This window comes from Rhincodon typus, chromosome 6 (assembly GCF_021869965.1).
Source record: "Rhincodon typus isolate 14 chromosome 6, sRhiTyp1.1, whole genome shotgun sequence".
Classification (NCBI taxonomy): Eukaryota; Metazoa; Chordata; class Chondrichthyes; order Orectolobiformes; family Rhincodontidae; genus Rhincodon; species Rhincodon typus.
This window is the reverse complement of record NC_063337.1, coordinates 36183951-36211214: the sequence shown is the minus strand read 5'-3', so window position 1 is coordinate 36211214 and position 27264 is coordinate 36183951. Positions and strand designations below refer to the sequence as shown.

The 27264-nt window shown below is 40.8% G+C and overlaps 1 protein-coding gene across 2 annotated transcripts in view; it reads left to right on the top strand.

The window, feature by feature from the left end:
- Nucleotides 1-27264, top strand: part of sgcg (sarcoglycan, gamma) — a 493040-nt gene that overhangs the window by 433144 nt on the left and 32632 nt on the right. For both annotated transcript variants that reach the window (XM_048598066.1, XM_048598067.1), the window contains exon 7: nucleotides 12585-12657. In XM_048598066.1, coding sequence (XP_048454023.1) covers nucleotides 12585-12657 — 73 coding nt within the window. The remainder of the gene's footprint in view (nucleotides 1-12584; nucleotides 12658-27264) is intronic.

Below are 27264 nucleotides of genomic sequence, written 5' to 3'. Positions count from 1 at the left end.
CCTCCCACCTATCCCCTCCTCCCACCTCAAGCCGCACCTCCATCTCCTACCGACCAACCTCATCCCGCCCCCTTGACCTGTCCGTCCTCCCTGGACTGACCTATCCCCTTCCTAACTCCCTACCTACACTCACCTTTACTGGCTCCATCCCCGCCTCTTCGACCTGTTTGTTTCCTCTCCACCTATCCTCTCCTCTATCCCTCTTCTATCCGCCTCCCACTCTCTCCCTATTTATTTCGGAACCCCCTTCCCCTCCCCCTTTTCTGATGAAGGGTCTAGGCCTGAAACATCAGCCTCTCTGCTCCTATGATGCTGCTTGGCCTGCTGTGTTCATCCAGCCCTGCACCTTGTTGTCTCGGATTCTCCAGCATCTGCAGTTCCTACTATCTTTTATTTTTAAACCTGCTTTCTTTTATTTGACTGTAACATTGAGAATTAACATAACTCATCTGAGTTTGTTTGCTGAACATCTCACGAAGCATATCAAATAGCAGAGGCAGTCAAGAAAGAATCCACATATTTGTGAGCAGCTCCCCCAGACATTAATGACTGACGGTCATGAAATCTCACTAAAACTGCCTCCCTTGCAAAGAACTAGCTTTGAACCTCACTCAAAAACCAATCTATCATGAACAGCTCACGTCATGTCTATCCTGACACTGCATTCAACTGAGAATGCCTTCCAGCACCTACTCACAGCACAATTCCAGCCCTTTCACAAACTGCTCGTTTCACTGAGGTAGCATGCTCCTGGTCTTATCCAGACTCCAATATTTCTCATCCACTCCATGTAAATACTGCTTCTGGGATTTTTCCACACACACTCTCAGCTATCGATCACCTCCTGGGACTCCAATTTCCAGCTTCTCAGACACAGTGCTGCAAACAACTGTTGACCGCCCAGCAATGCAATCTCGTCTCTTGAAATTACATTCCACTGGGCTTCATAAGACCGAACCCTGGTGTTTAGTTGCTGACACAACTCTTGAGCTGCATGCTGAGTGACCTCTTAAAACAATCCAACAGAGTCCCTCCACGGTTCCTCGACAAAATTAAATAGAGCAGCATTGGAACAGTTTATCCCCTGGAAGTTATATTTTCCAGTTAAGACCCTTCACAGTTGCCAATTGTAGAATACAAAAACACAGGGGAACAGAAAAATGGATTTTATCACTATACATGCCCAAATTATGATGCGAGTCCCATGTCTATATGCTTCTGGTACATGTCAATAATTAACTAGACTTACCATAGACAACAACAACAACAACAAAAACAAACAGATCCCTGAAGGGTCACCAGGCCCGAAACATTAACTCTGTTTTTTTCCTTCACAGATGCTGCCAGACCTGTTAAGCTTTTCCAGCAAATTTGTTTTTTGTTCCTGATTTACAGCATCCGCAGTTCTTTCGGGTTTTTTTTAGATTTACCATAGACTTCAATTAAGTCTTCACAGCCCCTGTTACCAAGATGGTGTTACAACTCTTTTGGTACTTCTGAGGCCACAGTCCAACTATATCTGAATCTGTCCCCAGTTTCACATTGTAAGAATGTGGACATGATTTCAAATTGAGGACTGCTGATACCTTTTAGACAAATTAATGTTAACTTCTAAATTCAATGTTTAGATGAATGAGCCCTGTTGAACTAACCTGCAAAGTACAATGAATGGAGAAAAAGAGACAAACAGTATAATGGACTAAAGCAGAATTTCTTAAACATTAAGTATACTTAACCAGTGGTGAACTCAACATGGATTAACCCCTAAAAGTCCACAGATCCTCTGAACATTAATGGCACAGTTTTCCTTCTCTTTGTCCTGCTTTAAAGTATCTCAGAAGTGTTGTCACTATAGGAGTGTTGGTAATGGCTATGCCCATGATGACTTGGAATATTACATATTCATTTCTATTTCTGAACATGCTTGTGCCACATTTGGTGCTATCTTAACCCTTTCAATTGGTTCAAAGTGCAGTCACTAGCTTTTTCTCCCACCTTCTTGGCTCAGGTTATGTGGCCAGTAACTGGAAACAGATGTTCATACCTTGTGCTTAACATTACTTCTATGATCCCCATAAAATAAGTTGTCTCTTAGTCACACAATATAGCCAGTCGCACAATACAGCCAGTCACACAGTATGGCTTCTCGAGATGTTATTACATGTTAAGTGGTTTCTTTTGTGGTAAAACACAAAAATAAGAAGAGAAAAGTCTTAAACATCTTGAATGTACATAAATGATCGTTATGTTAGAAAACTATCTTAATTAAAAAGGTGTATGTGATTTGTATTTGTACTAGTCTTTATCATTATGCTCAAGGAGTCATGCTGAGAGGCAGTTCTGTTTGAGCTTGAGTATGTGATTAAAAAGGGATTCTATGACTCAGTGCAGACGAGCAAGCACACTGAGCTGTTTTCAGTAATTCAGTTCTTCTCAGTGTTGAGTATCTTGTATCTTGCAACTGCAGATTTCAACAGCACAGTCTTTAACTGTTTAATTCACCACACGCTCAGCAGGCAAGAACTTAAGCTAGTCGACTTAACGTGTGTTCAGTATGAAGTCTCAAAATGCTAGTTGTAATTAATGCAAAATCCTAAATTAGTAAATTTTACAACTCCACGGCCATGGTTCCAAATTACAATAGGGCTATCCTCATAGAAGGCAGTATCACCTTTAAGGAAACTCTGCCTCTGCATAGAATGCCTAACATTTTGTAGTCAGTTCCTGGGAGTCGGTGGGAACGCGCTATTCTTTCTATGGTGGTAGGATTCCGTGGAGGATTTATCATTCAATAGCAAATAGCTTTTCTGCAAGTTCTGTTATTTACATAATCATAGTAATTATTGGCACTGCTGTGTCAACCATTTACATGTCTCTATAGTTGTTGAACTGTGCATTATATTGCTACATATTAATCCTCTGCACAATGAAAACAGCATGTTGGGGACAGTGTGACATAAGTGGCATATAACTGAAACTACAGCAGTCTCCTGAGTACAGTGGGATTATTTAAAATGTACTGACTAGACAACAGCTCACAAATACATGTGAATTATTTAGCCACCAACTTACAGTGAGTTGTGCTTTCTGCAGCTCAGCAAAATAAATTAGGCTAGTGGTTCGTCCCTAAGCCAAGGAAGAAGTCAGAGGGCAGAATCTTCCCAGACCCTGAACGATGTGGGCGATGACGAGAAATTTGGGAAAATTTGGCGAAATAACGAGTGAGGCACTTCTCGATGATGAGGCCAAAAGCCACATTTCCCAACCAAGATGTGGATGCTAAAATGGGATTCTAGACAGTGAGCAGTGAGAAACCTATGAAGGGAGATTATCACTTATTAACACCCTCATTACCACGTGATCTCACCTCATTTACATGCTTTCTCCTATTCTACCACCCACCAGATAAAAAGTAGACACCAAGAATTACCGATGTGAAAGTCTGAATGGATACTTGATGATTCCAGGACTTACCACTTGTTCCCCTGGGTCGCCATCTTGGATATCCAGCACCAGCATCTCAAGGCACACTCCATGAACAGCAGCTAAACACGTATTACCGTATCAATTGGCATCTGACATGTACCAACCTCACCACATCATTATGGCACATCACAGGTCCACTTCCAGCATGGCCCTGCACTTCAATACCATGCTTTGCAGCACACGGGCACCTCTCATTCGATGCTGCTACAAAGAGGGACAGACACTCAGCTCATGGATTGGACCAAGCTGCATTTCCAAGCTGTTTGCTCATTCTCTAAGTGCTCACCACCTGGATGCTAACACATCCCTGCTTTGCCTTTTTGGGTTTTGTCCCCTCAGCTAGACCTTAAATGTTGACAGTTCTTGGGTCTTGTCTTGTTGTTTATCACGGACCCAAAGCCAGGTAGCTTGTCACACTTGTCAGCAATTATCTATCAAGGGGCTGGACATATTGCTGTATGGTACACTGTTATTTCAGCCTCATAATCGCACCATGTGCCAAACACATTGCACAGGCAGCAGGTAAGCAGCCATGTCTCAAAGTCAAAGGAGAGCGGTATTCAGTCAAGTGCTGGAAGACATCTTTAAGTCAGGTTGTCCCTACACAGTTAGTCAAGGGCGGCTTCCAATATTCAGAGATCTGGCCAGTTATAATGCAACTTAGTTGGACAACCTTGAACAATAACTGGCCAGATCTCTGATTGTTATCTACACAACTCCCTCGACTCCCCAGGACTGGGTTCACTGGACCCACGGGCTGAGCATGGTCCACTTCCCCAAAAGAGGAGGTACAGACCTTCTGACCCTGACTGTCCCGAACAACTGGCTAACTGTGGCAAAGCCCCTGAGTCAATAATGGGGGTCCATTCACTAAAAGTCAAGAGGGATTATCAGGGGTTAGTGCTGCAGGAGGGAAACTGGGGAAATTAACTGTGGGGACTGGAGTCAAAATGCTGGAAGGCAGAGGGGGATTACAATAGTGAAGGTAACAACTCAATACATAAGGAAGGGGAAATGATGACGCATGGGAGGGAAAGGGTTAATATGGGGAGACAGGGCTCATCAACTGTAATCAGCATCCTTACTTCCATGGGAGGACAGTACACCCATACACCGAAGCTGAAACACACCTCTGACTAACACTTACTTGGTGAACCAAAGGCATTAGCCTACAGTGTGTAGTCTAAGTCCTTGCCCCTTACTGTGACCACGCAATGCAAGATAATGAGTGAATCCTCCTAGTGGCTGTGGCATGACAATAATGTTCACTTACCTGGAAAGATAGAGCCTGTTTGCCTAAGTAGCAGTCACTTGCCATGTACCCAAGGTGCAGGAGCTGCTCATTTCATAACTTGTACCATCAGATATTAAGTACTAAGAATGGGTGGGCCCTGTACCTTCAATGCCAAAGCTGCAGCTATACAGAACCAATGATGAAAAGTGAAAATATATTTACAAATATGAAAACTTATTTCTCGTGACTTGTCTACCAGCCCTGTTTTGTTTTTAATGAGGAAGGGCACTGGAGTGACATCAAGCTCCCTCATCCCCTAGTCAACTTGTCATGGATGCTAAGCACCAATGGCTTGAGCAATGAAGTGGAGGTCTATATGTACACCAGGGTGCTGGACCTGTCTCTCCATGGCAGTCACCAATCTGTCCATGGAGGTAGCCTTTGTCTCCGTGATAAAGCTGGCTGTTGCTCCTTGAGTAACAATATGAAGTCGCAGATTGCCAACAGTGTGGGATGCTCTCCTGCCTGGGGTTGAGCATGTGCCTGGTCTTTGACAATCATTCAATCATGCAATAATCATACAGTACAGAAGAGACCCTTTGGCCCATCGAGTCTGCACAGACAAAAATATACTACTACCTACATTGTCCCAATTTCCTGCATCAGGCCATAGCCTTGAATGTTATTCCAGTCCTCTGAGTGCCAGCGACCTGGTGTATTTCTTCCTTGACCAACTGTAGAAATGTGCAATGAAGACCTCACCAGCAGATACACCCAACTCGAATCTGGATAATATACCCACTAATGTGTCAGTATCTGGGCTCGTGGTGGATGCAGGAGACAGCCTTGCTGGTATTTCCTCAATGATACCTGTACTCTCTTCCTCAGAGGTAGAGGAGGAAATGACTTGTGGGGCCAGCTTCTTGACCACAAAGACCATGGACATGCTGCTAATGCCTGCAGGTGACGCAGGATCCTCACCCCCATAGCAGGTGAGGAGACAAATATCCAGCACCCCACCCTCCACCCTGACTCTTTCTGCCCTCTTATGGGCCGTTTTCTCCTGAAATGCAACAAAAGTAGGGATTGAGTGTGATAAAAGTGAATAGTACAGCTGTTAGTGCTGGCACAGGTAGGGGAAAGGTTGGTGAGGTTTCTCCTAGTGGGTGAAGAGGCAGGACAGAGTCCACACAGGGTTAATGAAATGGGAGGGATGTGAGACCAAGTGAGGGAAGAGCTCCCATATAAAAGTGAGAATGTTAAAGCATGAGTGTCAGTGGAGTTGGATGCAGGTACAGTGAGTGTGACGTGGCAGACAGAAGATGTTAGCTCTTGCCGTGTCAGAGTGAGGAAGATCAATGTCCTTCTCCTTCCTACTGCTGGGCTTTTCCAGACCGTGGCACTGTCCTGCCTGGCAACCTCACACCAGGCTGGCAGATCTGGTGTCGTGTCCTCCACTGCCAGCCTGGACGGGGGTGCTGTGAGAACCATCCTCTTCCACACCACGTGGTCCAGCAGGCAATGTTCCCTCTAACCTGTGCAGCTACTTGGAGGGTCTGCAGTCACTGATCAGCATGTGGACACATTGATTTCCAGTTCTGGAAGCTGGTGCCACACATGAATCACAGAGGTCCATGCAACATCAGAAAGTGAGAGGGAACGTAGCCTCCAGGTCCCTGTGTGCAAAATGGGCACCAATTTTCCCTGTTTGCCATGTCCTGGGCAAATATTTCTAAAAATTCAGGGTAGTTCTGGACTGCTAGTGTTTGACCAAATGTGCAACGACCTCTTAATGAGAGATCCCAGGATATCCTGGCAGCGTCAAGTACTTCTGGCTACAATGAGTGGGAGAATTGGGCTAGTATCAGATGAGAGGATTGGTATCGGGGCATGGTATGTAGTTATTGTGATGAATTTGGGAAGATTGCATGAGAAAACCTGCTAAGCCTCACGATTAGAAACCCTTCAAGAAACTCAATAAAACTGACATTTTGCCAATTTTTTGTAAAATTTGGCTTTTAGTCTTAAACTGAGCTTCCAGTGCAGTGCTAAAGAAAAAAGAATCTGAAAATGTGGTAAATCACTAAAGGGCTTTGCAATTGGTTTAGTGATTATGCTCAGTACCCAGAGGATGTAAAGATCTTATTCTGCTGAAGGATCATTCATAAGTGTGTCAAATCACTTACTTGTAGACAAATAATATGATCAGCCTCCTCGGATATGAAGCAAAATGAACTGAAGAAGAACGAAATGTAAAATTAACCAGACAGCGATATCCAAGAGATGAAAATACACAACAGGGAATACATTAGTTACAGTCAACTGTAAATATTCCAATATTGCCTGTCATTTTTTATCCCTTATAGTCGTTAGGCCTGATCTACCATTGGTTTTATAGTCTATTCAACTCTTGATACCAGCAAAGCAATAGCAGGGATTTAAAACTCTGTTCTAATGCTGATTTCAACCAATAGAAATGTAAGAAATGAACAGCACCAATGATGTATTGAATACTCTGCTGGATTTATACTTCTACAAATCATTGTTTGTAAATTAACTTAATTGAAATGTTATCTATGTACTATTAAATATTGTCTGTGATTTCATTCATATTTAATAATTCTTGAAATTATACAAACTTCATATAAAGTCTCAGAGCATGTCACCACTCTTTGAATGGTGCCAAGTGCTGAGGTTCTCAAATCATGATTTGAACCAATGATAAGGTTTATGTTAACAAATGTATGGAGTAGGTATCAGTGCAAAATTTAAAAACATAATAATAGATGTCATGGAAAAAGGGGCATTGGGGGTGAATTTGAATTAGAATTTCTTTTCCCTTCAAGCTCAAGGCAGCGAAGTATTATTTAATTACTCCTCTTCCCTTTTACACCCTTTTCTTCCTGAGGTAGGCCAAAAACCCTGTTTTTTGAATTCCAATTCTTGAAATAAAACCATTGCAAAACATTTTAAGATGATCACAAGCCCTGATCCTGACACCCATCCAGCCAATTCCATGCCAGAGATCAGCATCTCCTACTTCTCCACAGTTTTCATGGAGTCGGGGCATTAATTAAAGTGTTGAAAGAAACTCGTATTTAATGGAACCTTGGAGATATCATGAACCAGAAGCTAAATGAGGGAACCTTTGAATGGCAAGTTCAAAAAGTCTTAGTCATGCCCTTATGCTGAGCTTTTATTCCCCATCCCTACCCCAAATGGCTCCTCATGTCCAAGCAATGTGAGTGAGCGTTAAGAAAGCAAGCAAATAAGAGGAATATAGGAATATTCAACAAGTGTAGGAAGCCAGGAAAAAGTGGTGGGGTAGCAGCGCTATTCAAAGATGCTGCTGATGCAATAGTTAGAGATGACCTTGCTCAGGAGATCTGGATGTACAATCAATTTGTATGGAGATGAGAAAGATATGGGGAAAGAGATCGCTTTTGAGAGTGATGTGCTGATTCCCTAATTGTAACCATGATGCAGGACAAAGTATACAAGAAGGGATATTGTGGGCTTATGGTAAGTGGGCTTAAGATAAATGGATGGCAATAATTTTGTATGATTTTAATCTAGATATAAACTGGAAAATTCAGATTTGTCACAGCAGCCTTGATGAAGAGTCTATAGAATGCTTTTGAGAGAATTCCTGAGAATAGAACACTCTGGACCAGAGATCAGGCTAATGTAAAAACAGAAAGAGCTGGAGAAACACAGCATGTCAGGCAGCATCTGTGGAAAGAGTCAGAGTTAGCCTTTTGGAATCTGATATGACTCAGCTTCGGAACACAGAGAGGAGGTTATACTGGACTCGATTCTGTGTAATGTAACAGGATTATTTAATGACCTAAGGTACCTTAGGTAGCAATGATCATATTATGATTGAATTTTCTATCCAGTTAAAAGGGAGAAGAGTAAGCTTAAGACTATACTTTAAACTTAAAAAAGAACAACCAAATGGGCATGAAAGCTGGATGAGTTGAAGTGCAATATTAGTCTAGAAGATAGATCAGTAGAAAAGCATTTTAAAGGGAAATTTCAGTGAATTCAGAATAAGTGTATGCCTACTACAACGAAAAATTCCTCAGGGGAAGACCCTGCATCTGTGATTAACTAAAGAAGTTAAGAAGAATATCAAATTTAAGGAAAAAAGCACATAAAATTGTGCAAAAGTGAGTGGCAGGTCAGATGACTGGCCAGAATACAAAAAATAGCAGAGAATGATGTTACCCTTATTGATTTTACATTATTTTTATTTTCATTCTTTTATCAATTTTGGTTTGGAGCTGAAGACGACTTGTGTACTTTTTGAAACAGCTAATGGTCAAAGGAAAATTAACAGACCAAAACAACCTTCTGTTTCTGTGAGGCCAGGCCTGGAGGTTCATTACAGGCTGAGCCTTGATCAGAGATTTCCCAACATCACAGCGAGACCAGGAAGACCATTGAGTTGGCTATTAACCAAATCAGTTCCTCAGAATTTGGTTTGACAATTCTGGAAGAGATCCTATGTTCAAGCAAATGGCAGATGCTGAGTGGTTATTGAAGCCTCAGGAAAAGACATTCAGTCTATCAGAGCAGAATCAGAGTTAGAGTCGTAATTGAACTGCGTTTTGTGTGAAGGAGATGAGCTTGGCTGCAGACAACACAGCATGAAGATTTGAAAGTTCCCTGCCTAACCTCCCACACCGGCCTTTGGAACCTAGAGAGTAGAAGGCTGAGTTAGGAATATTACTACATTTGTCTGAGCGAACTGAGAAGGTGACCCTGGTTAGCAGCTCCAGAAAAGCAACCAAGGAGTCCACATCTGTGCCTGCGAAACAACACAGTGTGAAAGGCATTTAAGTAATATGGTTGGTTTTGTTATTTTCTTTTATTTATCTCTTAACTGTGTTTGTCTTTTTTTTGTGTGTGTGAATGGGGGATGAAAACAAATGTTTTAGGTTTAAAACATAGACATTAATCAGATTACCTTGCTGTTTATTTTTGTTCTCTGCTAAAGTTATTATATGTTTAAAAATGGTTCAGTTTTTAGTTTGAGATACAAAAAATAATGTCTGGAATTAAATATTCACAAGTCTGGGATTGGATGTTCCAAAGACTGGTTAGGAACCATTGCAGTAATTATTGGGGATCTTCAAAGGTTTAATTTTACTCTGTTGCAAATACAGAGGTAGAAAGGCTGATTTGGTTTGGCTGTCTATCTCCATGTCGTAACGGTGTCTAAAAGGTTACTCAGGACAAATAAATTAAAACATGAGTGGAAGTTAGCTAGAAATGTAAAAACAGATGGCAAGAGTTTTTAAGGGTATCTAAGAAGAAAAAGCAAAAGTAAAGTGACACAAGAATAAGTAGAAATGTATGTTGCAAAGATGATATAACAAGGATGCAGAGTGATATAGACAGATGAAGTGAGTGGGCAAAGATCTGGAAAATGGTGTATAAAGTAGGACAATGTGATGTGGTTGATCTTGGCTGGAAGAATTTTAAAAAAGCAGCATAATGGCAGAATTCTAGGTCTCAGAGAGGTATAAGTATTCTATGACATAAGTTACAAAAAGATCATGTGCAGGTACAACAAGTGGTTAAGGAAACTAACAGAATGCTATTCTTTATTACAAGAGGAATTGACCATAAAGGTAAGGATGTTACGCTTCAGTTATACAGGGCATCTTAAAACTCTTTGCCGGACTATAATGTAAATCCTTCAATTCTTGTTACAACTGTATTATTTTTAACTTATTTTTCAGACACTGTAAGTAATGCTACTATTTTGCCTTTTATTCCTTTGTTTTGTATCCAGGATTTGTACCTAAGACGGCACCATTAAAGGCAGCCATTGTAAGAAACCTTTCACTGTATTCCTGTACTTCTGTACTGAGTACACGTGACAATAAAGGATATTCTATTCATCAATGAGACCACATCTCAAATACTCCACACAGTTTTAAAGAGGGATATAAATACATTGGAGGTAGTTGAGAGGCACAAAAACAAAGTTGCTGGAAAACCTCAGCAGGTCTGGCAGTATCTGTGAAGGAGAAAACAGAGTTAACGTTTCGGGTCCGGTGACCCTTCCTCAGAACTAGTTGAGCGGCAGTTTACTACTTTGATGCCAGGAATATGTCCATTGTCTTTTGAAGAAAGATTGGATCAACTGGGCTTGTTTCACTAGAGTCTAGAGGAGCAAGGGTGATTTGATTGAAGTATATAAGAATGGTCTTGATAAGAGGGATGTGCAAAGTATGTTTACTGTTGTGGGTGAGTCCACAACTAGGGTGCACTGTTTTAAATTTAGGGGTCACCCTTTAAGGACTGAGAAGAGGAAAATTGTTTTCCTCTCTGAAGGTTGTGTGACTTTGGAATTCTCTACCGCAGAATGTAGTGAAGATAGCGTCATTGAGTGTATTTGAGAAGAAGCTAGATAGTTTCTTGTTAGGCAAAGGAATCAAGCATTATAAGGGCTAAATGCGAATGTGAAATTCAGAATACACACAGATCAATCATCAATGTATTGAATATGGTGCATGCTTGAAGGCTGAATAGTTTACTTCTGCTCCTAATCTATAAGTTCATATGCCCCTACTCCCAATGGCCCTGGTAACCTCCATGCTAAACCACAACATTTTTACCCCATTCACCAGTTATAATCTCTATGTAGAACCAATCAGCTCTATAGTAACAATGGAATTTTTGAAAATGCTTTAAAATTTTTTTGATTTTTGATTTTTCATATTCTCAAAAACAACTCTTTTCACTGCAACCTTATAAAAGCTTCAACACAGAGAACTTTAAAGTATCAACGGCAAAAACTACCAGCACTTGAAACCCGTTTATCTTTTTTCAATAAACAATTGACCGAACAAATCACAGCAAAAGAGCTGTCTATCAAGTAATGGTTTTCCCCAGAGCACAGCGGTTTCAATAGACTAATAGATGTTTGGGCTTTCATGCAAGGGCTATTTGACTGACAGCTGGCATGAATTTTCAGAGGCCTTTGTAAACAGTCCACCTTGTCATGTGGCACTGAACTATTTCTGGGGGCCATTCACCCAACTTTGTTATCTCCACCCTATTCTGGAACAATAGTCCTTTTAGTGGCACTGTCTCCTGAGGCAAGTGCCATCTTCCTTGAGGATGAATATCCAACCCACCATGTGTTATTCAGTTGTCCAATTAGTTCCTAACTCCATTTTCTTCTCATAAATGCAAAACGTATTTGACTTTTAAAACATTATAACCCATCCCTAAGTGATGAAGTCCTCTATGGCATTAAACAATCTCATCATTGTAATGATATTCCCAACATGTTCTGTTCGCTTTATTTTGAAAATTATGTGATCTTGTTTTATTTTAATTTCTTAACTGTCCATGTAGAGGATCTTTGTTTGCTCACTAAAGAACCTCAGAAGCATAGTGAGATTTTATACCTTTGCTATTCCTGCCAAAATTATAAACGGGCTGTAAATTTTGACAGAAGACAAGGATGCAAAACATCATACACTGTCACTGACCCCTAACAACGAAAGGAAATTTGGCCCCTGCTTTCAGTTACATGATGGTGAAGAAGGAAAACATTTGTTTTTACGTTGGTGACAGAGATGGAACTCAAAAACAAATTGTGTTCTATAGTTGTCAGCGATGACTTACAGAGCTGATATTATGGTCAATCATAAACATTTCAGTTATTATTTTGGTTACAGAAAGGTCTTTGATCCAAAATTATGGAATACTTTTAGGTTTACTCGACAGGGAATTGCAACCATTATGTTTGACATGAAAACCACGTCCCTCATTTGATCTTGAGCCTCTGTTGTGTCATTGGTTCGACTGAATTGCATTTCTTATGTCTCTCTTTATCCAGGGCCAGAAGGTGCTCTCTTTGAACATTCTGTGGAGACACCAGTTGTCAGAGCTGAACCGTTCAAGCAGCTCAGGTAGGAAACAAACCCATAAATAACACAAGACCAACTTATTTTAGCCATGGGTTTAAATTTTAATGTTGTTTCAGCAAAATTGCAAGTTCTGTGCAAAAGTACAAAGTTGTTTTAAGCAGATCTATGATGCTGATAAAATTGTTGCAGCAATAATTTTCAAATGTTAGAGCTTACCAGATTATTTGAATTTTGCAGTCCATCCTTTAATGCATTTTCTTAGACCAAGATTTAATTAAATGATGGAGGTAATTTTTAAAATTTTATTCACAGAGGGATTTCTGCAGATAGATTTTTCAATTAACTCCTGACTACGAAAGTTAAATGGCTAATATCCTATAACGTATTTTAGTAGTTTTAGGCATTTAAGAAACATGAATCATTAACAAGATGCACCATCTTGTCACTTTCACTTGGTATTATTGTACAAAACTTGCTGTAATAAATGCCTACTTCTTCTTTAGCCCCTGAATATGTTTTTTTTTAATTATCCTTCTATAACAATCATATCCTATACACAAAACAGTGAAAATTCTCTACTTTCAAACACATATAAATTCTTCAAAAGCAATGGTAACAGAATTCAATCTGATCAGCTTGTTAACTTTGTTTCACTGATAATTTTGTTTACAAGTTAGTCAAAATGTAATAGAAAAGTAAGTTCAGTTTTGGTAAAAGTAGAAAAAAGGTCGATAGAACCCAGTCTGATGAAAATTAATGGCTGTAAAGAGTGGCATTGTGTCCCAGTGGTTAGCATTGTTATCTCACAGTGCCAGAGATCCAGGTTCAATTCCATCCTTGGGTGACTGTCTGTGCGGAGTTTGCATGTTTTCTCCATGTCTGTTTGGGTTTCCTCTGGGTGTTCCAGGTTTCCTCCCACAGTCCAAAATGTACAAGATTAGCCATAGTAAATTGCCCACATTGTGCAGGCTAGGTGGGTTGACCATGGGAAATGCAGAGCTACAAAGGTAAGATAGGGCAGTGGGTCTAGGTGGGATACTCTTCAGAGGGTCAGTGTGGACTTGATGGGCTGAACGGCCTGTTTCCACACTGTAGGTGACCTGTGAAAAGTGTCACATCTTTTAATATGTGCTGTGGCAGAATTTCTGAATGTTTCTTTTTTATTTTTGATAAATGTATCTAAAAACTAGTTTGACATTTGATACTTTATTAAGTCTATACACCAGTACACCTGTACAGGTAAGTCCGTCACCAGGGATATCAGATCTTCCCATTCACTTCCAGATAACAATGAATGCTCTGAAGGTCCTAATTGCACAACCAGCAACCAACTAACTATGTTTGTACTTGTTAAACCTGAACATTTGTCTTGTGCACATTTAGTACTCAATCATGCCTTCGTTCTTACCAGGCAGCCTATGGTTACACTCATGAGACATACATCAGTAGTGCACCTCAATACAGGGTGAGATAGGAAAACAATAATCCACCAGCATAGATTTATCACCAGTTTGCATTTATAATTCTTTTAAGCATGGTTGTGTTTCTGTGTTTCTTCAAGTAAAGAGATATGTCACAATGGTTTGGACACATTTCAGATCTTCAGTTTAAATTACTGACTGTACTTAGCAATTTTGAGTTGCACAACCATATTATTGCTGTATTTCTCATTTGACCAACTTACATCATGTGGTGGACTGGCATTTTGTAAATGGATTCTGTGTACATTTCATAAGGAGTAAGTGCGTACTGCATTGATAAAGCAGTTTTTAACTTAGCAAACTATGCTTCTAAATATATGATTTGGTTTTTGGAACATGAAGAAATAATTGCACTAGCGTATTTATATAATTGTCTAAGTTTTAAGAGTAGTCAAAGCATTTAATTTTTCAAAATATTATCAAACTTGGTAAAAAAAAAATTTCTGAAGAAGGGTCCAGATCTGAAAAGTCAGCTTTCCTCCTCCTCTGATGGTGCTTGGCCTGCTGCGTCCATCCAGCTCTACACCTTGTTATCTCAGATTCTCCAGCATCGGCGGTTCCTACTGTCTCTGTTGTTTCATACTGTTTCAAAGTCAGCCAAACCATCTGGTACCAACCCAGGCACCAGAAACAACAGCAAACAGTTCCATGGAGGAGTCATATTAAAAAAGTGTTAACTTTGTTTCTCTCACGACAGATACCACCAGACCAGCTGAGTTCCACTCATACTTTGTATTTTTATTACAGCAAACACAACCTCATTGACACTGCAACATCTTCCTTACCAATATCTGGGGACTTGTACCAAAATTGGGAGGGTTGTCCCACAGACCAGTCAAGCAACAGCCTGACAGTCATACTCATGGAATCATACCTTACAGACAATGCCCCAGAAAACACTATCACCGTCCCTGGATATGTCCTGTCTCGTCAGCAGGCCAGATATACCAAAGGTGGCAGCACAGTAGTATGCAGTCAGGAGGGAGTTGTCAGACTCCCTGAAGTCCTATGACATAAGGTCAAACATAGACAAGGAAATCTCCTGCTCTCGGCTGATGAACAGAACTCCTCCATATTGAACGCCACTTGGAGGAAAAACTGAGGGTGGCAAGGTTACAGAATGTATTCTGAGTAAGGGACTTCAAAGTCTATCATCGAGAGTAGTTTATTGGGGCCACTATTGACTGAGATGACCAAGTTCTAATGGACACAACTGCTGGACTGGATCTAGAGTAGATAGTGAGGCAACAAAACACCTTGCCCTCCCTAATTTACCTATCACAGATGCATCTGTTCTTGACAATCTTGACAGGAGGGACTCCCACAAAGTCCTTGTGAAAACAAAGTCCCACCTTCACATGAATGAATTTCTCCACAAATATGTGTGGCACTATCACCGTGCAAAAAGGAATAGCTTTCAAAAATGTCTACAGCCCAAAACCAGACTTCCATGAAGTGCTGTGGATTGTATTCAACCAGCGTGTGACCTGATGGCCCAGCATATTCCCCCCACTCTACAATTACCATAAAGACAAGGGACCAACCCTGGTTCAATTCAGAATGTAGGTGGGCATGCCAAAAGCAGTGCCAGGCACACCTAAAAGGGAGGTGTCAATCTGGTTAAGCTACACTACAGGAAGAGTGGAAGTGGCACATAAGAGACAGGCTAAGCAATCCCACAACCATTGGATTAGATCTAAACTCAATCAGCAGTGAGCATCCTCACTTCTGAACTTAGTAATGGAAGGGAAGGGTATTGATGAAGCAGCTGAAGATGGTTGAGCCTAGGACACAACCCTGAGGAACTCCTGCGGAGATGTCCTGGAGCTAAGGTGACTGAACTCCAACAACCGCAACCATCTTCCAATGTACCAGGTATGACTCTAACCAGTGAAGCCTGATTCTCATGGGCACCAGTTTTACCAGAGTTCCTTGATGCCATACTTGATCCAATGGGGCCTTGGTGTCAAGGTCTGTTACTCTCATCCAACCTGTGGAATTCAGCTTTTTTTTCCATGTCTGAACCAAGGCTGTAATGAGGTCAGTAGCTGAGAGGCCCTGGCAGAACCCAAACTGGGCGTCACTGAGAAATTATTGCTGAGCAAGTGCTGCTTGATAGCACTGTTGATGGCCCCTCCCATCATTTTACTGATAATCGACAGTAGACTGATGAGGTGGTAATTGGCCGGGTTGCGTTTGTCCTGCTTTTTGTGACTGGACATACCCGGACAATTTTCTACATTGCTGGGTAAACACCAGAGTTGTAACTGTACTGGAAGAGTTTGGTCAGGGGAGCGACAAGATCTGGAGCACAAGACTGCAGTACTATTGCCGGAATGTTGTCGTGGCCCATAGCCTTTGCATTTCCAGTGCCTCCAAATGTTTCTTAATATTACATTTGAGTGAATTGAATCAGCTGAAAACTGACATCTGTGATGATGGATTCCGTTGGCAGGGACTGATATAAATTATCAACTTGGCACTTCTGGCTGAAGATGGCTGCAAATGCTTCAGTCTGATCTTTTGCATTCATGTACTGGGCTCCCCATTATTGACAATGGGGATGTTTGTGGACCCTTCTGCTCCGGTGAATTGATCACAATAATTTACAACTTGATGTGGCAGAACTGCAGACTTAGATCTGATCCATTGGTTGTGGAATCACTTGGCTCTGTCTATCACTTGTTGTTTGTGCTATTTGGCACACAGGCAGTCCTGGTTTGTTGTTTCACTAGGTTGAACCTCATTTTTACATATGCCTAGTGCTGCACCTGGCATATCTTCCTGCACTCTTCATTGAATCACAGTTGATCCCATTGGCAATGTTAGTATGGGGAATATGCCAGACCATGAGGTTACAGAATTTGCTGGAGTTAATTCTGCTGCTGCTGATGGCCCACAGCACTTCATGGATGCCTACTCCTGAGTTGCTAGATCTGTTTATGAACATCTTACATGTCAGAAATGTGAGGTAACTGTCCATCTCTTGCTGCTGGGTCTGAGGGCTACTTATGAACAAAGACATTGGCTCAGATTGTGTGGCCAGCAATACAGGAACACCATTCATTATTCATCTTGCTAACAGTTGTCAGCAAAATTCTCGTAGGCTTTTGAACAACATGGAGAGCAGATGCATGAGAGTGCCATCAGCTGCGAGTTCCCTCCCAGGGCACACACCATCCTGGCTTGAAAGCATATTGTGGATTCTTCGCTGTCATGGGATCAAACTCAGGAACTCTTTTCCTAACAGTCCTGTAGGTGCTCCTACACCACATGACTGCAGTCATGTAAGAAGGCAGCTCATCATTTCTCAGGAGCAGTTGTAGATGGGCAACAAATGCTGGTTCAACCCATTTCTTGAATTAATTTATAAAAGTGCCACATAAAAGCTATTGCACAAAGTGGAGCTCATATTATCAGGTAATATACTTGCATCAGTAGAAGACTGGCCAGCTGGCAGAAAACACAGAGAATGCATGAATGGACCTTTTTCAGATTGGCAGAATGTGATAAGGGGAGCAAACAAGATGAATGCTGGAGAAACTCCAGGTCTGATGGCATCTTTGGAGAAAAATTGAGATAATGTTTTGGGTGTCATATGGCACTTCTTCAGAAGAGCGGGGTCCTAGGATATTCTGTGCTGAGCCCTTAAACTTATACAATTTATCAATGAATTTGATGAGGATAACAAGGCATGTGGTTAAATTTGGTGACGACACAAAGATAGGTAGCAAAGTATGTTGTGAAGATGATATAATATTAATGTAGGCCAATATAGATAAATTAACTAAGTGGGCAATTTCTGACAGATGGAGTTTAATGTGGGAAAATGTGAAGCTGTTCACTTTGACAGGGAGAATTAAAAATGCAGTATTATTTAAATGCAGAACAACTCAGAATTGTAAAGTGGAAATTAGGTGACCTTTTGCATGAGCCAGAAGAAAATTAGTAAGCATGTGTAGCAAGTGATTATGAGGATTAATAAAATACTATTCTTTAATATGAGAGGAACTGCACATAAAAGTAAAGATATTATGCTTTCATTACAGGGCATTGGTGAGACCAAATCTTGAACACCGTGTGTAGTTTTGGTCTCCTTATCTAAGGAAGCATGTAAGTACATTGGAGGCAGGTCAAAGGAGGTTTAGTGGATTGATATCTTAAATTAGAAAGTTGTCTCACAAAAAAAATTGGACAAATTGAGTGTTTTCACTTGAGTTTAGAAAAGTGAGAGTGATTTGGTTGAAGTATATAAGATACTGATTGGTCTTGCCAAGGTGGATATGGAAAGGATGTTTCCTCTTGTGGGTGAATCCAGAACTGAGCGAGACTGTTTTAAAATTAGGGGTCCCTTTGGGACCTAGATGAGACCATTTTCCTCTGAGAGAGTTGTGCAACTTTGGAATTCTCTATCTCAGAAGGTAATGGAGATGGAGTCATTGAATATTTTTAAAGCAACGGTGAATAAATTCTTGTTAGGCAAAGGAATCAAGGTTATCAGGAGTAGATGGGAATGTGGAGTACGGAACACAGACCATGGTGATCTTATTGAATGGTGCAGCAGGCTTGGAGGGTCTAATGGCCGACTTCTGCTCTTAATTCATGTATTTGTATGTTTCGATATCAGAGTAAAGTCTATACACGCTGGTAGTAGTGCAGAGATAGCCATAGGAGGTGCCAGGGCTGGCAGTTTAAAAGGTACAGCTAATGATAAATTCTGGATGAGTTGACATGCAGGGCATGAGGGGCTCTGAAGATTAAATAAAGTGGTATAAGTTCACATGAAGGATATGAGTGTTAATGGAAGGTGACTATGAGAGGCAATGAAGTGCAGGTAGGGGCCATAGGTTGGAAATTAAGATGGCAGGCCATGGGGATAAGTTGTGGGCATGAGGTGACATTGATAAGAAATGCAGTGCAAGGAATGAAAGCTAAAAGGCCCTGGTGGGAACAAAATGGACAGGCTTCAGGAACCATGCTAAAATGAAATAACATTCTGAATATCTATTGCAGATGTTATCATATTTAAACATAAATCCCATTAATAAATTCACACTCAATACATTTTGAATCTCTTCAAGTCCATAATCCCTTATATCAAATACTTGGATTTATAACCTCACCTGAAATAACTAATGCCTAATTTGACAACTAATGCCTTTAAACTATGTGGAGTTGTCAAACAAACTGTAGTTACAGGTACAATACTGTGATAATGGTAAGTTACAGAAGCTGTCAAGCTTTCCTAATAATGTGATGATAATGCACAGGCTATTAAAATTATAAGCACTACTTCTTTCGACTGCAAATCACAGCAAGCCTTGCGGTTCAACATTTACAGGGCAGCTTATTTAAATGACTTGACAGCTTCACAGTTACACAGATCATATCCAACTTTTTCAAACTGCCAACAATTCCACAAGATATCTGGAGGTTTAGGCCTTTTCTTAAAATTTATAAATTGCATGAGTTATTTTCAGAAACCTTGGTTTCAAACATGTTTCTGAATCAAAGCAGCTGCAGCATTAAATGTGTCACTGCCTCCTTCAACAGAACATGTGCACAATATGCCCCACACTATGAACCCCCTCCCCCAAGCCCCAGCAGCAAGTATGTCTGATGCCAGATACAGCTGCTGGATTTCAGCATTTGGTGCTTCCAGAAGATTCTGGAATTAAAGAAAAGCTAGCCTAATGGAGACCATGTAACCATTGTCAATTGTTATGAAAACCCATCTGGTTCACCACTGTCCTTTCGGGAAGAAAAAATGCCATCCTTATCTGTTGTGACCTACCTGTGACATGAGATCTAAAGCAATGTGCTTGACACTTAACAGCTATCTGAGCCATTAGCAATAGACAGTAAATGCTGGCCTAACCAGTGATGCTTCCATTCCATGAAAGAGTAGAGAAAAAAAAATCTAAGTTAGGAGTAGCAGTAGTACATTAAAATTCTGAGCATCTTCTAAAGATTTTCTAATAACCAAAGCAGACATGAATCTAAGAATTGCCATCCAAAAGCAGATAACTAGTTCAGTATCAAAAATACCCAGTATTCAAACTTCATTGTAACTTAATGCTTATTATCCTTGCTGCCAACTGTTGTGGTTTTTATAAGCACTCAAGTTGCTACAAAAATGCAATGTTGCTTTTGTGTCTCTGAAAGTTCACCTTAGACATATCAGTTCATCATTAATTTCGGGAGGAACACACTTCAGATGCTGACCCAGAATATTAATGACACATGTGTTGAGTGTCTGACAATATACTTATCTTCACCAGGACTCCTTTAGTGTTCAATTAAGACTATGAAAGCACTGTATCTATTGCCTCTGGTCATGCCTGTATACATTTTAACATTTTTCTTTGCAGTCAGTGATTTGGTTTTGGGCACAAAGGATAAAGGACAAAGACAATAATCCATTATAATACTAATATAATTAAAAAGACAACCAGCACGTTTTTCCCAAAATGACAGCTTTGATAAGAGTGATGAGCAGTGATATTTCGAATAGTAGTGTCACCGACCTCAATTTTCATGCTGCACTGATTACTGAATAAAATTAAAAGGGGCAAAAGCATACAATGATTGTGAAAACATTCGGAGTCTACCAGAGTTCTACTACTGTATTAGGAATATCAAAAAGTGATAATAAAATTGTGAATCAGTTGTTATTTTAAAAAGTTCACTCATGGATTGATTAAAATGCAGTATTTGCTTATCAAGGCTAGTAAGACATGGCTAGGAGTAGATAGCGAATAGAATAATAGAAATCTCTTTTTTTTTACGGCATCTAGATTGAGGTTACCTTATTGAACACATGGAATGACTCATTGTTAGATATCCCTTATGGTTAGGAATGCTATTAAATATAGTTCTGGTTAGAAGTGCTCACTACTTTACCTCTCCTGCTGTTTGTGTTTCATGTTATTTCTCCATTTAGACACTCAGTCAAGCGGAGAAATTGGGCTGGACATGATGGCGGTAAATCTGGCAGGGCAAATCCACACGAAGGTCACAGATGATGTGACAGTGTCAGATGAGCAACCTGACAACATGCTGTCTGTTTAAAATGATATTTTCTTCTCTACAGTCTCGAAGAATGAGAGGTGATCTCATTAAAACTTACAAGACTTACAAACAGGTTGGATGCAGAAAGGATGTCTCCTTTGGCCAGTGACACAGTCTAAGAATAAGAGAAAAGCCATTTAGAACAAAGATGAGGGGGCAATTCTTTACACAAGGGGTAGTGAATCTTTGGAATTCTCTGCTCTGGAGGACTGTGGAAGCCCAATCATTGAGTTTCATTTGAAACAGAGTTTATTAGATATTTTGATACTAATGGCATCAGGGGATATGGGGAAAGTACAGGAAAATACATGTTCGTGAGCCATGACCGAAACTGGTGCAGTTGGGTCAAGCAACAAGATGGTCTACTCCTGCTCCTATGTTTTTATTTGGAAGGTAAGTTGGTGCCAAAATTGGAGTGTTGTGCAATGAAAGTTGGAACAATACAAAATGGGATAGATTTCAAACAGATCTAAAAACTCATGATGGGCATCCATAAGGCAATGTGGGACATCAGCAAAATTGTATACCAACACAATCTGTGAGTTCATGACACGGCATAACCCTCACTCTACCATTACTGACAACCATGGGATCAACCCTGGTTTAATGAACCGTGAAGGAGGGCAGTCCAGGAACAATGCCAGGCATCACAAGAAAAGGGGTATCAACCTGGTAAAACTACCAAACAGGACTACTTCCATGCCAAACAGCATAAGCAGCAAGTGACAGATGAGCTGAGGGATTAATAATCAACAGATCAGATCCAAGCTCTGCAGTCCTGCCACATCCTGTGTGTGGTGGTGGTAGACAATTAAACAACTCGCTGGAGGAAGAGAAGAAGGCTCCACAAATATCCCCATCCTCAATGATGGAGGAAGCTCAACACATCAGTACAAATGATAAGACTGAGGCATTTGCAACAATTGTTTGGTCATAAGTGAGGAAGTTCTGAGGAAGGGTCACTGGACCCAAAACGTTAACACTGTCTTTTCCTTGAAGATGACTGCTTGAGTAAAGTCCTAATTAAATATCTGGAAGGCTTTCAGGAAGACTAGAGACTATCAGAGGAGCCAAGGTCACATTGCATGTTGACCAGAAAGCAATTCCATGATTTTACAAAGCCTGCCCAGTGCCATTTGCCTTACGGGCAAAAGTAGAGGCAGAAATCAGAAAGCTGGAGAGTGAATGTATCATCAAACTAATCCAGTTTGCATAATAAGCAGTACCGGTTGCACTGATTTTGAAGCCTGTTGGGATTTTAAACAAACAGTAAACCGCTTTTCGCTACTGGAAAAGACCGAATCCCTTGGATAGAGGACTTATACACAAAGCTGGCAGCGGGGGAGCTGTCCTTTACAGAGCTGGACATGAACTATCCATATTTGCAATTGCGGTTAGATGAGCATTCCCAGACATATGCTACAATTAATACCCATAAGGGTTTGTATCAATGTACAAGACTGCCATTTCGGGTATTGTCAGCCCGTTTGATTTTTCAGTGGACCACGAACATTTTGCAAGGTCTATCCCAGGTTGCCATCCATCTCGATGACATGCTAATAACAGAAAAAACTAATAAGGAACACTTAGAGAACTTGGACATAATTCTAAGGTGTTTTTTCTAAAGTGAGTGTTTGTCTCAGAAGGGAAAAATGTGGGTTCCAGGCCCGTCAAGTGACCAACTTGGGCTATAAAATTATGAAGGAAAATTCATACATAACCTGGCCTCCATCTTTGCATCAACTCCTAAAAATGGGTTATCCTTGGAAATGGGTGCATAGACAAGTGCTAGCTTTCAGTGAAGTAAGGAAACAGCCACTATGATCCAAAGCAAGATCTGGTATTGACATGCAATGTCCCCATATAAAGTGTCAGGGTAATATTAGCTCATAGGTGGCCCAATGGAGGAGAATGACCAACCACATATGGATCCAGGACTTCGGCTAATGCAGAGCATAAATACATCCAGATAGAGAAAGAAGGATTGGCAGTTATATTTGAAGTCAGGAGGTTCCACCAATACCTTTATGATGAACATTTGTGACAATAATGGACCATAAACTGCCGACTGGGTCTGCTTAAAGAGGTCAAGGTAGTGCCACAAATTGCTTCGGGCCACATTCAGCGGTGGGCTATAATGCTAAGTGCTTATATTACAAGTTAATATGCTGTCCAGGAGGCTGAGTAGCAAACGCAGATGCATCGGGCCACTTTCTGCTGGCAGGTACACCACTGGTATTACTGTCACTTAAAGAGTCTGTAATGGTTTTATGTCTTCTGGTCATACTTCCAATCACAGCTGGCAATATCAGACTTTGGACACAGAAAAGACCCAGTCCTGTCAAAACCGAAACCGGGGGAAACCAAAGGGCAATCGCAACAAGAATTGATATCTTTTTGGACCCAGAGAGACCAGTTCACGGTAGAGGATGGCATATTATTATGGGGAGTAAGACTGATTGCCCAGAGCAAATATAACTGACAAATACTGGCTGAACTCTACCAGTGCCATCCAGGGATCTCCAAAATAATGATGGTGGCGTGAAGTTATGTCTGGTGGCCAGGACTGGATGCAGACATAGCTGCATTGGTGAGCAGTTCCCAGAGTACCAACAAGGTACTGACAGATAGAAAGGGGAGTGTCAGCAATTCTGGCACTCAGAGCTGACTCTGAAGAGGCAGTACTAGGATCAATGACTCTTTATGCATAAATAAAGGGTGACTTGGTGACAGGATACTTGCCTCTGTGAAGTTATTTCAACTAGAGTCAACGGAAATCAGAGAAAAGCTCTCCGTTCATTAGAAGTGTACATGATACAAAGGAAAAATGGTTAATGTTATTAGAGGTCAGTCATTGCAGTTGAAAGATGAAGTTCCTCAGGAAAGTATCCTAGGCCCAACTACCTTCAGCTACTTCAACAATGACCTTGTCCCCATCATAAAAGGTCAAAAGTGGGGGCATGTTTGCTGATGATTACACAATGTTCAGCACCATTTATAACTCCTCAGATACTGAAGATCTGGGCAATATTTAGCTTTGGGTTGGCAAGTGGCAAGTAACATTTGTACTGCATAAGTTCCGGACAATGATCTTCTCCAACAAAGAAGGATCCAACCATCACCTCCAGTGTCACCATTGCTGAATCTCCAACTATCAAAATCCTGGAGCTAACAATTGAGCAGAAACTTAACTGGGCTCGGCATATAAATACAATGGCTTCAAATGCAGGTCAGAGGTTAGCAATCCTGCAGCAAGTAACTCACCTCCAGACTCCCAAGAGCTTGTCCAATGTCTGTAGACAACAGTCAGGAGTATGATGGAATACTCCCCACTTGCCCGGATAAGTGCAGCTCCAATATCACTCAGGAAGGCTAACACCATTCCTAGATAAAGCAGTCGACCTGATTGGCACCACATCCATAAGCATCATCTCCCTCCACCAGTAACACTCCATAGCAGCATTGTGTACCACCTACAAGATGCAGTGCAGAAATTCACCAAGGCTTCTTAGACAGCACCTTTCAAACACATGGCCACTTGGACAAGAGCAGCAGAAACATGGAAAAACTGGAAGTTCCCTCCAAGATACTCACCATCTTAACTTTGAAATATATCACTGATCCTTCACTTCCACTGGGTCAAAATCCTAAAATTCCCTCCCTAATGTTATTGTAGGTCTACCAAAGCATGTGGACCACAGTGATTGAAGAAGGCAGCTGACCTGCACCTTCTCAAGGGCAATTGAGGATGGGCAATAAAAGCTGGCCCAGCTAGCAGCATCCAAATCCCATGAATGATAAAGGATTTTTCTTTTAAAAGACGTTAGATCACCAACTTCAAGGCAATAATGCATGACAGAAATAATTCCACGGAAATATGAGAAAATAGTGTTGGTGTGGTTGGCCTTTGACTTTATTAGCTGAGGCATAGAACACAAGAGCAGGTAGGTCATGTGGAAACTGTATTAAATACTGGTTACGCCACAACTGGAGTACTGCATGCAGTTCTGGCCACTCTATTTTTGGAAGGATGTGATTGGAGAGGATGCAGGGGAGATTTACTAGGATGTTGCCTTGCCAGGAGGGTCTGAGCTATAAGATAAGATTGGATGGGCTGAAGGTGTTGACCTTAGAGCAGTGAGAATGAAAGTGGGCCTGATAGCGGTGTCTAAGATTATGAGGGGTAAAGATCGTGTGGATAGGAAAAAACTTTTTTCTATTCATCAAGGGGTCAATAACCAGTGGGATAGACATAAGGTAGAAGGCTAAGAGGAGAATTGAGGAGATTTCTGTTTCATCCAGAGTGTGGCAGAGTCTGGAACTGACTATCTGAAAGGATGGTTCAATCAGACAGTGCTGAAATATTTAAATAGTATTTCGATGTTCACTTGCATTGCCACAGCCTCCAGCGCTGTAAGCAACTGGCTGGAAGATGAGATTAATGTAGTCAGAACATTGATTACTAGCACAGACCTGATGGGCCAAATAGCATCTATGAAGATTGAAGCTTTTATGCATTTGGTTTTGTTGAATAGCTTACTGTTAAACATTATTAAAGTTTGATGATGTGAACTGAATCCATCTTCCTGTATATTACTAGGAGAGTGCTTTTCGATTACAAATCACAAATGAATTTCTTCACTTATGGTGTTTTCAGTTGTTTACCTGGTTCAGAGCTGGTTATTGTCTGCTTGAAATTTTGATGAGCAAAAGTGACCTTATAAAACTTGCATATTAATAACAGGACATTAAACCAACTCTAATTAGAGTAAGCCTATTATAGCAGTGACACTCCAGATTTTCTCCTTAAATAGCTTTGTAATATCTAAAGATGCTGCTCCAGGCTATATGAAAGAAAAACAGTCATGGATGTTTCCACAGCAACTTAAGAGTTTATTGGAAATAATGTTCAAATTCATTTCTAATAGCACATTTAACTGTGTGTGCTGCCTGATTGTTATTTTTATCCTGCCTTCCCAGAAGGAAAAGTAAAACAAGAAAATGACACATTGGTCCAATTCGTGTTGTATACCTCCCAGGGGAGATCTGGTATGACCAGTGCATTCATTTCTAAGTAGTACTGTTTTTTTTCAGTGTTTCCCTCTGGGTTGCAGTTCCTTTCTCCCATGTGTTCAGTTAATTCTATTTGGCAAGCATTATATCCCAATGCAACCTGGAATAAACATTGTTAGGTTTAATTATCATTAAAAACACTAATTCTCAATGGAGGCAAGCATACTGTGGTTTAGTCCCATAAAACCAGAATGGAATTTGCTTGATATCCAGCCTGTGCTGAATCAGTTATCATCTCAGCAATGTCAGCTATGGTTCAGATGAGGATCTGATCATGCTCTTTGGGTCATAATTTGTGGGCTCAAGCACCACTTTAGTGACGTAAACATGGGTTTTACCTATTGAGTCAATAACACCTTTCAGGTTCAAGTGGGGGTCCTGACCTGTCACTATGACAGAGTCAATCACCTGGCAGTGGGTTTCCGTGAATTGGCCTTTTAGTGGCCAGAGGCCATGTTCTCTGACTGCCTTTGGGAGTTTTCCTAGCTTCATGGAGACAGGTTTTGGCCTAGCGGGGGTGACGATCAGGGAAGTAAGTTGCAGAGAACTCATTTAGGATAGTCCCCTGACCTTGTGAAGCCTTCTGTTGCACTTCTACAATCTGGGCTGCCTCTGGAATTGCAAACCTGCTCAATGAAATTGGACAGACTTTTAATTTATTTAAGGACTTCATTAAGTACCAATTCCTGAGAGTGATAACACATGGAAGGCATTGCAGATAGCCACACAATTGTGAGGCTAGGAAGTTATTTTTTCAGGACTAATATTTGAGTCTGAGATTCTGTCTACATTCTCGATTAAGTTGCATAGGTGAATAATGGAAAAGTGTACGAAGAGCTGTGGAAATGTGTTTAGATTTATTTGCTAACCCAACAGTAAATCAACCCAGACTAGTTAGATCAAATGGCCCATTCTGTTGCTGTAACTTCTATGTGTTTCTAAGTAAATCTATTAATCTAAATGCAGATCTATGTTAATACTGATAGTAAGTTCTGAGGGAAAACATTGCTATAAGAAGAAGAAG